This window comes from Leopardus geoffroyi, chromosome C3 (genome assembly GCF_018350155.1).
Source record: "Leopardus geoffroyi isolate Oge1 chromosome C3, O.geoffroyi_Oge1_pat1.0, whole genome shotgun sequence".
NCBI classification, from domain to species: Eukaryota; Metazoa; Chordata; class Mammalia; order Carnivora; family Felidae; genus Leopardus; species Leopardus geoffroyi.
The window spans coordinates 58,865,072-58,878,499 of NC_059338.1; the positions used below are offsets into that span (position 1 = coordinate 58,865,072).

Genomic DNA, 13,428 nt, shown 5'->3' on the forward strand with positions numbered 1-13,428 from the left:
GACAAAATTATAGAGATGAAAAGCAGATTACTAGTTGCCAGAGGTTAGCAGTAGGGAGAAAGGGATACAGCAGTGACTATAAAAGGATATCACAAAGGAACGTTGTCATGGAATTATTCCCTATCTTAATTGTGGTGGTGACCATGTTAATCTATTAAAATTAATTAAAATTAATGTTCAAAATGCACAGAATACATACACACACACAAATAAGTACACATATAATTGGGGAAATCTGAATAAGGTTCATGGCTTTATCTATCTATGTCAATTTCCTAGTTGTGATATTATCATATAGTTGTATAAGATGTTACCATTCATTGGCAGTATTGGTTGGAGGGTATATGAGATCTCCCCAAATTATTTCTAACAATTGTATATGAACTTACAACTGCCTCAAAATAAAAAGTTAAGGAAAGTACCAAGTTAAAAAAAAAAAAAGAAAAGTAAAAAAAAAAAAAACCTTCCCACAGAGAGAACTCCAAGCTCTGAGGTCTTCAACAATGAAATCTATCGAATGTTCAAGAAAAAGGTAATTTCAATTCTATATAACCTCTTTAGAAAAAGAGAATACAGGGGCGCCTGGGTGGCGCAGTCGGTTAAGCGTCCGACTTCAGCCAGGTCACGATCTTGCCGTCTGTGAGTTCGAGCCCCGCGTCGGGCTCTGGGCTGATGGCTCAGAGCCTGGAGCCTGTTTCCGATTCTGTGTCTCCCTCTCTCTCTGCCCCTCCCCCGTTCATGCTCTGTCTCTCTCTGTCCCAAAAATAAATAAACGTAAGTGTATGTTAAAAAAAAAAAAGAAAAAGAAAAAGAATACATTCAACTCATTTATGAGGCCAACATTATCCTGATACCAAAACAAGCAAAAATATAACTATAAACTATAATTATAAGCTTGTAACTTATAAGAAAACTATAAGCTAAATTTTATGAGCATAGACACAAAATTCCTACCAAAACTCAAGCCAGCAACATATAAAGGATAATTTATCATAACCAAATAGGATTAGCCCAGGAATTGAATATTAGTTCAACATTAAAAAAATCATTTAAGGGGTGCCTGGGTGGCGCAGTCGGTTGAGCGTCCGACTTCAGCCAGGTCACGATCTCGCGGTCCGTGAGTTCGAGCCCCGCGTCAGGCTCTGGGCTGATGGCTCAGAGCCTGGAGCCTGTTTCCGATTCTGTGTCTCCATCTCTCTCTGCCCCTCCCCCGTTCATGCTCTGTCTCTCTCTGTCCCCCCAAAAATAAATAAACGTTGAAAAAAAAATTTTTTTTAATCATTTAATATGCTAATATACCAAATTAACAGAATCAATGAAAGAGAAATCATATAATCAACTTAAGAGATATAGGAAAAAAACCTTGACAAAATTCAACAGCCCGTCATGACAAACATTCTCAGCAACCTAAGAAGAGAAGGACATTTCTTCAAAGAGTGTCTACAAAAAACATATGGTCAGTAAGATACTTAATAGTGAAAATGTGAAATGTTTTCCAAGATGAGGAATGAGGCAAGGATGTCTACTCTCAGTACTTCCATTCAGATTCTACTGCAATCCTGGCCAGCGCAATTAAGTAAGAAAAAGGAAAAAAAGAAGAAAAAAGGAATACAGGTGAAAAAGGAAGAAATAAAACTGTTTTAATATGCAGAGACATAATCCTCTATGTAAAAATCCTACAAATTTGGAAAAAAAAAATTATAGGAAGTAATTGGGGCACTTGGCTGGCTCAGTTGCTAGAGCACGTGAATCCTGATTTGGCTTGGGGTTGTAAATTCAAGCCCCAAGTTAACAGTGGAGTTTAATTTAATAAAAAAAAAGAAGAAGAAGAAGAAGAAGAGGGGGAAGAATGAGTAGGTCTAGTAAAGTCGGCAGGATGCAAGGCCAATAAAAAAAAAATCAACTGCATTTCAATATGTCCATGATGAACGACTGGATACTGAAATTAAAAATTAATACCATTTAAAATAGTATTTAAAACATTATGTTACAGGGATAAATATAACAAAAATATGTGTAAAATTGTGCACTGAAAAATAGAAAACATTAAAGAAATGAAAGAAAACCTAAATAACTGGAGACAAAAAGGACTATCATGGACTGAACATTCAATATTGTAAAGACTACAGTTCTCTCTGAAATAACACATAGATTCAATATGATACCAGGCAAAACCCCAATAGTTTTTGCAGACACTGACAAACTGATTCTAAAATTTATATGGGAATGAGGAGCACCTGATTAAGCACCTGAAGCTTAACCTGTAGAGCATGTGACTCTTGATCTCAGGGTCATGAGTTCAAGCTCCACAATGGGGGGGTAGAGTTAAATTAAAAAAAAAAAAAAAATTATATGAGCATGAAGAGAACCCAAAATAGCCAAAATAATTTTGTATGAAAAGAACTAAGTTCAAAATATTGCCCTGGCTGATTTCAATATTCACTATAAAGACACGATGTACTGCTATAAAGACAGCTAGATCGATGGAACATCACAGAGAAATGAATTTACATATATGGCCAACTAATTCTCAACAAATGGGAAAGACTGTCTTTTCACAGATGATGCCGGAACAACTGCACATTCATACAAAGAAATGAAAGTGGACCCTTACCTCACAGCGCAGATAAAAATTAACTCAAAATTGTTCACAGACCTAAATATAAGAATTAAAAAGAGAAAACTTCTAGGAAAAAAAATGTATAAATCTTTGTGATGTTGGATTAGGTAAAGATTCTTAAATAGGACACAGAAAGCATGAAGTATAAAAGACCCTGTTAGGAAAAAGAAAAGAGAAGACAAACTGGGAGAAAAATATTTGCAAAATACATACCTGATTAAGAACTTGTATCAAGACTATACAGAGAATTCTTACAATAGTAAGAAGGTAAATCTGAACATTTAACCAAAGTATACAGATGGCAAATAAGCCATGAAAAGATACTCAACATCATTAATCATTAGGAATAAATCAAATGCAAATTAAAATGATAACGATACCATTATACCTACATACCTAGAGAGGCTAAAATTAGGAAGACTCCCAATGCCAAGTGCTGTGGGAATGCAGCATGGTACAACTATTTTGGAAAGCAGTCTGGCAATTTCTTGTAAAGTTAAATACACTTACACAACTCAGCAATCCTATTGCAGGTTACTACCCAAGAAATAAGGATTTAAAAGGGTCCTACTCTAGTTATTTTTCCCAAGGAGTAAACAAGGTTTCATCATTTATATATTCTTTATTAGCCATGAGCAGTGTTAAAAAAATTTTTTTTAATCTGCTGCAAGTACTTGAAACCCACCCACCCTAACCTTGACATCAATGACACTCAATTACAATTATTAAAAATATAAACCATTTAGTAAAGTTTTGCAAACCTCAAGCCAAGATGAATCAGTAAATATTCTACCACATCAACACCACAATTTCTAGCATGATACAGAACAGAAAATAGTAAGGCTAACCACCACTTGGAGAATCTTTTATTTTAGTTGCATGTGTATACCACAAGTTGCCATGTAAATGTATTTTTACTGTGGATCATGGTCAAACATTTTAGAAACACTGACCTAGAATATGCCTACAATACAAACTCTGTGCTACCAGCAGCTCCTATCCCTTCTAAGCATTCTCATCCTATACCCAGGAAGAATGAAATCCACAGTAAAGCCATTCAAATCTGTCTGCAGCTGCTATGATTGATATGTCTTTGGTGGTCTTATCTTCAGGAATCATCAGCATATTCTATTACATGTATTTGTCATATTTGACAGTCATTTTTCACCACTAAAATCAGACATCTTTCAATTTGCATTGAGGTTTCAAAACTAGAGAGACAAAATACGAAGATTCCACTAACTTTTCCCCAGTAGCTAACAAGGAAGCAAAAGTCAGAATTTATTGACTCATATAACATATTGTAACTTGGCAACACATTATGAAGAACTGGGTAACGCAGATGTATTCAGAATATGCTAAAGAAGAATCTAAATGCAAAAATTACCCATTTCAATATATATGACTCCAATGATACTCCAAAAACACAGATTTCCTAATCCCCTCACAAATAGGAATTTCCAACTCCACTATAAAGTTGTCATAGGAAGGTACCAGGGTGGCTCAGTTGGCTGAGTGTCTGACTTTGGCTCAGGTCATGATCTTGAAGTTCCTGAGTTCGAGCCCCACATCAGGCCTGCTGCTGTCAGCATGGAGCCTGCTTCCGATCCTCTGTCCCCCTCTCTCTCTGCGCCTCCTCTGCTTGTGCTCTCTTTTTCTCTCTCAAAAATAAACCTTTAAAAATAAACAAAGTTGTCATTCGCTGCCTGCTATACTCTGAATGGTTGGGTCTCTTCAAAATTCCTATGTTGAAATCCTAACCCCTAAAGTGATTAGCATTAGGAGGTGGGATCTTGGAGAGGTGATCAGATTAGGATTAGTGCCCTTCTAAAAGAGACCCTGCTTCTGCCCAGTGTGGTTACAATGAAAAGAATGCTATATGAATCAGGAAGCAGGCCCTCCTTAGCAGACTGAGATCATGATGTAGGCATCCTACTCTCAGCCTTCCAGCCTCCAACACTGTGAGACATAAATTTCTGTTGTTTATAAAGCTACTTAGTTTATGCTATTTTGTCAGAGCAGCCTAAACTGACCAAGACACTGCCTAATAATAGCTTAAGCATTTTATATAAAACATACTATACATTACGGCACACAACTCCCTTGAAAAGTTCTTTTACTCTTTTGTCAATTAAAGTAGAAAGGTTAGAAAGTAAAAATTCAAATGTGGACAAGTCCATTTAAAATGAGAGAAATATGAATAGAAAGAGGAAATGTACAGAAATGATAGCTTCTTTTATAAGCAACGTTTTATAAAACACTGTGTGTATATATATAAAACTTGTGACCAATAAGTTATCACAATAATCACTGAATCCCAAAAGCACTACCGTATCTTGAGAAACAAACATTTAAATCTACAGGTGTTTCTGACTCTGGACTTTGTAAATCACTCTTTAAAAAAAATAAATCCTACACTGACATTTAGATCAGGCCCATAAAGATGACAATAGCTGGCCTAGCCTCTGAATCCCGATGAAATCTTGTGAATTTCAGGGTTAAGTGAACATATGTATTTTTCACCTAAATAACATATAACAAATTATTTATCTTCATTCCCACAATATAAAAAGATGTTTTATGAACTGCAGTTTTCTTTGGTAGGAGGAAAATAAGTAATTAATCAAATTTAAAATCACCTACAAAGCCTGGAAAAACACAGACTATGGTGAAATAATTTGAAATGTAAACATTACAAGAAAAATCTGTCAATTCTATCTGTGAATTATTTATTTAGCAGTAATTCATTATGAAATATACAAATAATGGAAATAAATTGGAAAAATAACCTACAATACTATAAACAATCAAAATGTTTGAAGTCTCAAAAAGAAAAAAGTTGAGAGAGAGAGAGAAACGAGAGAGGGAGGGCAGAGAGGAGAGAGAGAACCCAAGCAGGCTCCGAGCTGTCAGCACACAGCTCACAAACCGTAAGATAATGACCTATGCTGAAACCGAGAGTTGGACACCTAACCTTAACCCAGGTACCCCCACCTTCTACATTCTTTAACTCAGGCTTTATAAAGACTTTGTAGGAGTACTTCAAAATATTATTTTTAAGAAACTCATTAATTCAGTCACTACTAATGAGGATTTTACTATTTCCTCAATGCTATGCCAAGATTTAGCACTGGGGTGTAGAAGAATTATATAAACGGTGTAAAGAAGGTCTACTGAGGCCAAGAAATTACTTTACAAGTCATTTTCAAATACTTAGAAAACCACATTTAAAGGATGCTGTTCAAGAATATGCTATTTATAAAGCATATGTTATTATCACATTTAATATATTATTTAAGATAAGGAACTGCCTATATATATATATATATATATATATATATATATATATACACACACATACTGATATCTGAAAATCTATGATTTGGAATTTCTACTTAAGTCCGTGGACTCTTGCTTTTCAATTCCCCTCTACCCAATGCAAACTCTGTTCCCATTAGGGAGTTACAGGAGGAAGGGGAAAAAGGAAATGTATAGATTCATATTTTAACTGACTGTCATAGATACAGCTGAACTAACTGAACCAAAAGAAAACATTAATACATAAACCTATATAGATCAGTACTTAAACAGTCCAACTAATACAGGACCAAACAAATTTATTCACGCAGAACGCAGTGTTAAAGTTTGTTTTATCAAGCTAAAATTAAGTTATTTTTCAACAAATAAATATTAAAATACTACACATCTTTTTAGGTTAATGATTAAAAAACACACTCTCTACTATGTTTAATTTTAAGACAATCACCACTCTAGGTACCTATCCTACACAACAAGCAAGTACAAGGATATTCACTGCAGCGCTTTTGTAACAGCCAAGGTTCATTTCCAGAGGAAAGGTCTGAGTGGATTACAGTACCATCATAAATACTATGCAATAGTTTAAAAGACTGAATAGGTCTATTTTTACTGCCTGGAAAGATCTCCAAGAGGGAGTGTAGAAAAAGCAAATTGCAAAACAATGTTTACAAGATGACACCATATATGCAGGATTCAAACACACACACACAACACACACACACCACACAAAACTATAGCATTTCCATATGTACATATGCGCTTGTAAAAATGCAAAGAAAAAAGTCTGCAGGAATATTCAAGAAACAGAGAACTGTCACCTCTAAGAGTGTGAGTGTGTGTGTGTGTGTGTGTGTGTGTGTGTGTGAACCTGGAATGGGAGGGAATCACAGAAATTTCTGCTTCATTTTTATTAAGTCTGTACAAGAATGTACTCAGATGTCACTTGAAACACTAAATAACAAGAATAGAAAAAAAAAAAAAAAAAAGCTTGCTCAGTGCTCTCAAATAATTTACAAACCAGAACCGTTAGGTGTAAGATTTTATTTTCCAAAAGATAATGATTTGAAGGCAACACCAAATGCCATCACCGAATACTTGCCTGGCAAAAAGTGACAAAACCGGAAAGAAAAAAAGTTTTAGATGATGTCTTATCTTCAAATAAAAAAAAAAAAGAATAACACGTGCTGCAAGACTGCAGAAGAAAAAAGCCCCTTCCTAGAAATACGTCCACCTTACTGGACTTTTTCAGCTAGCTCGGCTTGACCCAGAATCCTCACAAAACCACTGTATCCAAAACGAAAAAAAGCGGCATGCTGTTCCCTCAAGTATTGAAGGTTGTTTTTAGAAAGCTTAACTAAGAAACAGTAAATGCCAAGTGTGTTTTACAGGGGTGGGAATAGGAACGTGAAACCCTACACCTCCTTAAAGCGGTCAAAACGAACTGAACAGCACACAGTGGAACAGGGAAAGCGCGCGGGGGTGGGGAGAGCTCAGCTATCACTTTTAGGTTTTGGCTCCGAGCCGCAGGACAGTTTACGCGGAGTCCGTCTGGAGCGTGAAGTCCCGGAAGGTGGTCACCGCCGACACCCAAACCCTCCGAGGAATGGAAGGGAGGAGGCTGTCAACAAAAACTTAGTCCTTCGGCGGAGCGGGGAGAGCGCTGGGGAAGAGCACAAGCGCCAACTTTGGCTCGAAACGAAGCAGCTCCGGGAGGTTCGGCAAGTCTTCTCCCCAATCCCACTCCACAAGCGACCCCCAACACCTTTCCGGGCCAGTGCCGTCTGCCCCCCCCATTAAGCCCCCCGAGGAAAACCCAACAAGGGCGGCGGCTGGCAGCATGCAAAGGGGGACTTGGCCGTGGGAGGACACCGGCAAGGGGTCCGTCGGCCAACGTCCACCCAGCACCCCAGAGTCTCCGGGGAGCCCCTGCCGAGGCGGTGTCCCACCTCCAAAAGCCCCGGCGGCGCGGCCCCCTCCCCCACCTCTGGGCGGCGACCTCAGCGCCTCCGCCCCCGGGCCCCCGCTCACCCAGGTAGCGGCTCCGCAGCCGGGACGGGTCCTCCAGCCCGAGGGACCTTTTCCTCACGTCCCACAACAGGTGTGGGCAGGAGCCACCCCGAGACATGGCTCTGCCGGGCCGGGGTAGGAGGGGAGACCACCGCGTGGGGGAGGGGAGGAGGGGGAGGGGACACGCGGATCAACACCCGAGCCGCACCAGCACCATCCGCGCGCCGGGCCTCGCGAGCGCAGCGAGTTAGATGGCGGCGGCGCCCTCGCCCCCGAAGCCCGGCCGCGCCCGGGCCGGAGCTCGCCTCATACTCTCCTCCTCAGACTACCCAGAACATCCAGAGATCAGCAACAGTCCCCTCCCTCGGCCCTCCTCCAACAGGAGGAGGCGGAGGCGGCCGCGACTCCTCCCTCTCCTCGTTCTTAACACCCTCCCCTCCAAGCCTTTCTCGCGAGATGACGACCACCCCCGGGACTGAGGCCCGTGTGCGCCACGGCTGCCCTCACCCTGGAAAAGTGGGTTCGGGACCCTGCAGCCAAATCCTTGACTCTTATGGAAAAGTGAGGAATTGAGAGAGACGAAGATGAGATGTGAAGGGTCTCAGTCACGAGTCTCATTCCAAACGAAGCAAGAGCATTGTGCGGCGTCATCTTTAGTCGGGGCACCGAAGGCCCAAAAAGCCCATTTTAACTACGGGCCTTCTTAATCAGAGTGAAAGGGGACTAGAGCCGGTGCAGCTTCACTTTCCCTTCTCCAACATGGCCTCGAGGGCAGGAAGGAGAAATTAGAGGTTCGCGCTGGGCCCCGCCCGCACCGTGGGGCAGGCCAATCACAGTGGGCAGCTCGGCTTGCGCAAGCGCGCTGCCGCCAGGGCGTTGGGTTGGTTTGGTGAGGCAGTCCTTCTGGCACCTGTTGCCATGACTCCTCCTCCTTCCCGCGCCCGGGGGGAAGGAGGCGGACCCGGGGCGGGCGGTCGCAAAGCCTCCGCCCCCTTGGTCTTTTCTGGGCCCCAGCCACCCGGCGGTTCGCAGCGGGGCAGGCGGAGCTGCGGGAAGGGCACGCTAGGGGAGAGGAGGACGCGAGGAGCTGTGGTAGGAGAAAGTGACGAGTGCCCTTCGTTGTCATCCAGGGAGGAGCACGCGGCCGCTGCCCCACTCGGCCGCCCACGACCACTCGTCCGCAGAGATGTCAGCCGCTGGCGTCCGGGGCCTTCGGGCCACCTACCACCGGGTCCTCGATAAAGTGGAGCTCATGCTGCCGGAGAAATTGAGGCCGATTTACAACCACCCAGCAGGTAATAGATCCAGAATAGCTCTCTCCGAGACCTTCCCTCCTTCTTCCTCGAAAATAGACCGTTAGAGGCCACGGACACCCTGCCGCTGGAGGCATCACCCACAGCCCCAGTCTCTTCCCTTCGAGAGAATCGGTCTCACTTTTCCATCCTCCTTGCTTTTTGCTTTCTCTCCATCCACGTCTTTCCTAAGTCTGTGATTCTCGAGTCAGCGCCCTTCGCGACCTTTCTTGCACCCCATCCCTTAGGCGCGTCCCAAACCCGGACCGGGCCTCTGGATTTTATCCTTCTCCATTTCCGCAGCCACGAATCGGTGTGGGCCCCCACGAAATTCTCATTCACTCCTCTTTCCCTCCAAGAGTAGCGGTAGATTGACCCACGCGGAGCAGAGCCGGCTTGTCGCACTGAAGGGTTTGGAGTAAAGGTCACACTTCCTTCAGCTCCCGCCGGCAGAGGCCTGCAGATGCGTTACCCGGGTTTCAGAGTCGGTGTCCTGCCACGTCACATAGGTCCAGTTTGTTTAAGTCTGTCCTTACGCGTGAAATTACTGAGCAAGCTCTCCCTAGACTTTTTCGTGTGCACATTCCCGGATTTAAGTCTGCTGTGCCTCTTCCTGTAGGTGTGACCTTGGGCAAAATCCTAGATATTTTAATTTCTGTAAAATCTGCTCAGTGTAAGAATTAACGATAACATATGTGTTTCATTCTTCATAAATGCCTCGCACGTGTTGGCTCTCACTTGTCCTGTTGGAAAAAAAGTGTTCCTGTGGTTGAAAACAAAGAATTCTTTAAGAAACTGAAAGATGCTAATCCTTCCAACTCTTGAAGATCTGGAATTTTGTTACCTCTTCTATAAAGTGGGCAGTAATAATACTTGACTGGGAACTAAAACTGGAGATGCTGAGGTCTCTTTCAAGCCTAAGATTTAGCAAATGAGAAAATGTGTCATAAATTGAGTGCAACCCAAAAGTGATCCTTTTTTATAGTTAAATATCTCTGCAGTTGGTATCATTAGGAAAGTTGTCTTTTCCCCTCGTATTTGAACTAGGAAGCCTGTCTCTGGAGTCTGAGATGATTACTGGCTCTGATTTCCAGTTGGATAATGGAATGAATAGTATAATAATGTTAGTGTACTTTAGTATACTGAAGTATGAAGTAAATATTATGCGTTAGTATATGATTTACTGCAGTAATGATACCCGTTATAACATTGATCTTTCAGGAGAGCTTAAGGAGAATTCTTTGAGAAGTTTATTTAGCTTATTTGCCTTTTAGTTTTTTTAATACTCAATTTTTTTGGAATTGTGCTGTGTTTTGTGACAAAGGTTTTCGGGTGGGAGGGTTGAGCAATGCTTCTGTAGTAATCCAGGCTTTAAAGTCAACTGAATTCTATGGCGTCAACTCGGACTCTCTTAAGCTTTGTATTTGGGCTGTAGGATAACGGCAGGGTAGAGGCGGAGCAATCTAATACAGTGGAAGGTAGTTTTATAGTGATCTTTTCCAGGGCCTTGGCTTTAGCACACTTATAATTACCGCTTAAAATACTTTAGTCATCTTTCAGAATCAGGAGACATTACCTTTTCATTTGTAGATTGTGCATCTCATGTTGATATTCTTGGATTAGTTCAGTTACTGTCACCTCTTTTTCAGTGTGAGGGAAGGAGAATAGGCTCTGAAGCCAGACACAGGTAGGTTTAAAGCTTGGCCGTGTGACCTTGACCTTAAAGCCCCGAAGCCTTATTTTTCTGATCTGTAAAATGGGGATGATAATTCTCATTTAAGGATTGTTGTGAAAATTAAATGATAAAATGGCTATAAAACGTTTAGCAAAGTGTTTACATTTAGACTCTCAACAAGTGTTAGTTCTCTCCCATCTAAGCTTTTAACCAATACGTGCAATAAGAATATGTACCTCTGTTGGGCGCTTGGGTGGCTCAGTCCGTTAAGCGTCCAACTTCGGCTCAGGTCATGATCTCCAGGTCCATGAGTTCCATCCAGCCCTGTGTTGGGCTCTGTGTTGGCAGCTCAGAGCCTGGAGCCTGCTTCGGGTTCTGTCTGCCCCTGCCCCCCCCCCTCAAAATTAAACATTATATTAAAAAAAAAGAATACCTATCACTGCAAAATCATTGGTGATTAAAAAGTTGTAGGCACACAAATGTAGAAATGGAGAAGCATGAAAAATAGAACTCTTGATTCGTTAGTACTGAGTAAAGTCTGAGGCACCTTTGATTACTGCTCCAAGAATTATCTGAGTGAATATTCACGTTTTTTGTGTGTGCTGTTTTGCATAATAGCGTGTTATTGAATCCTCATTTAAATGTTAGACTAAAGTCACACACTGGAGGTTTTTACAATGATATGCAAGGCTAGCATATTAACAGTTGCATAGCATACATTGTGGATTCTAACGTTTTGAAATTTAATTTTATCACTGGCACAGAGTCCAGATAGTAACAAGAACATGTCTTTATATAGATTTATATTAGAGTGACAATATTGTCGTGTGTATTATATATCATTATATTGCAATGATATATAGTATAGTTAGACCTGCGGCCTTCATCATTCTCTTATGTGTTCTTCCTGGCACAATGTGATCTACCTCCATAGAGTAAGAATAGAGTTCTAATCAAATGTGTGTTTTAGCAAGGTCAGTTCTCATAAGGTATGTCCCTCTTCGCCACCACCTCCTGACTATGAAAGTATGTGACTCTACACCAGCCAGCTGCATATCCCTACTCCAGGTATTTGTCAGAAATAACCTTGAAATCATGCTGCCCCATGTTTACTTAAAAAGCTTAGCTGGGGGGGAAAAAAAACCATTATTAGTGAAGGAGTGTCATTTGTATTTATGAGTTCCAAAATGAGATGAATTGTCCCAAGCTATGTACAAAATGAAACATTGGAATGTAGAAGAAAACAATACAACTTCTATTAAAGCTTTCTATTATATCATCCTTTTAAAATTTCTATTCTCCACACGTCTTATATAAAAATATGTCAGTATAGATGTATATAGTTATGCATAGAAGACAACTGAGCTCTGTGGAGTCAACATACGTACATATATGCAGGTATGTAAGTTACATATATTCTCATAAATACATACAATCTATATGTAGGGGATGTGTGCTCAAAAAATTTTGTTTTTTAATGATAGGGACATATGTTTGAAAGTAGTTAGGAGACCACAGCCCTAAAGAACCCAAAAATTATCCTAAAAGGTGGTCTAAAGGTACAAACTCCCAGTTATAAAATAAATACGTTTTGGGGAGATAATCTACAACAGGTGACTATAGTTAACAACACTGTGTTATATATTTGAAAGCTGCTAAGAGACTAGATCTTAAAAATTCTTCGGACAAGAAAAAAATTGTAGCTAAGTGAGGCAATGGATGTCAACTAAGCTTATTGTGTAGTAATTTGCAGTATAAACGTTATGTTGTACATCTTAAACTAATACAACGCTATGTGCCAATTATATCTCAGTAAAACTTGGGAAAAATAAAATAATAATAAATAATAAAAATAAAAACTATGCTCCAACAAAGTCAGCCCATAAAACAGGTATTTGAACCGTTATCATTTTGTGTATCTCCCCGTAGCTTTCTTTGCTTTTCTTGAGTTACATTTTGGCTTAAGTGGAAGAACTTTTGAAAAAATAGTTGTGTGAAATCTGTTGCAATGCCTAGTGTGCTGCAGCTGCAAATATCTTGCTCTGCATTCCATGATATTCTCCGCATGAAGTCTCACAGGGGAAGTGACTTTAACATCTTAGTAACAATAATATTTGTATTTTTCCCAGGTAAGAGACTTCCTTTTTCCTTTTTATCTTAGAGACCTAAATACGTTTTAAAATAAAAACATACTAAACAACGAACCCATGTTAGCAGTATCCATAAGGGACTATCTTTATCATAAAAATTAAAAATTAGGTATTAAAGGAAATGTTATTTTAATTTGTGTAAGTGCATTTCTTTATTTTGACAGAGAGAGCACACGAGTGGGGGAGGGGCAGAGAGAGAGATAGGAAGAGAGAGAATCCCAAGCAGGCTCCTCACTGTCACCATAGGGCCCGGCATGGGGCTCGATCTCATCAACCTTAAGATCATGACCTGAGCTGAAATCAAGAGTCAGATGCTTAACCAACTGAGCCACCCAGGCGCCCCTAAGAGAAGTGGTGTTATACTTG

General features: G+C 40.7%; 2 protein-coding genes across 12 annotated transcripts in view; one reads left to right on the plus strand and one right to left on the minus strand.

Moving 5' to 3' along the window:
- The window catches only part of DCAF6 (DDB1 and CUL4 associated factor 6), a 135,093-nt gene extending 126,753 nt beyond the window's left edge, over positions 1-8,340 (minus strand). For 3 of the 9 annotated variants that reach the window (XM_045453037.1, XM_045453035.1, XM_045453033.1), the window contains exon 1: positions 7,967-8,322. In XM_045453037.1, the coding sequence (XP_045308993.1) occupies positions 7,967-8,063 (97 nt within the window). In that variant the 5' untranslated portion in view covers positions 8,064-8,322. Of the gene's footprint in view, positions 1-7,966 lie in introns of all 9 variants that reach the window. The other 6 variants (XM_045453041.1, XM_045453040.1, XM_045453038.1 and 3 more) reach the window with 4 other exon arrangements.
- MPC2 (mitochondrial pyruvate carrier 2) overlaps positions 7,466-13,428 on the plus strand; it is a 31,003-nt gene continuing 25,040 nt past the window's right edge. Inside the window, exons 1-2 of one of the 3 annotated variants that reach the window (XM_045453052.1) lie at positions 7,466-7,656; positions 9,076-9,240. In XM_045453052.1, coding sequence (XP_045309008.1) covers positions 9,132-9,240 — 109 coding nt within the window. In that variant the 5' untranslated portion in view covers positions 7,466-7,656; positions 9,076-9,131. Of the gene's footprint in view, positions 7,657-8,848; positions 8,898-9,075; positions 9,241-13,428 lie in introns of those variants that run through there. The other 2 variants (XM_045453050.1, XM_045453049.1) reach the window with 2 other exon arrangements.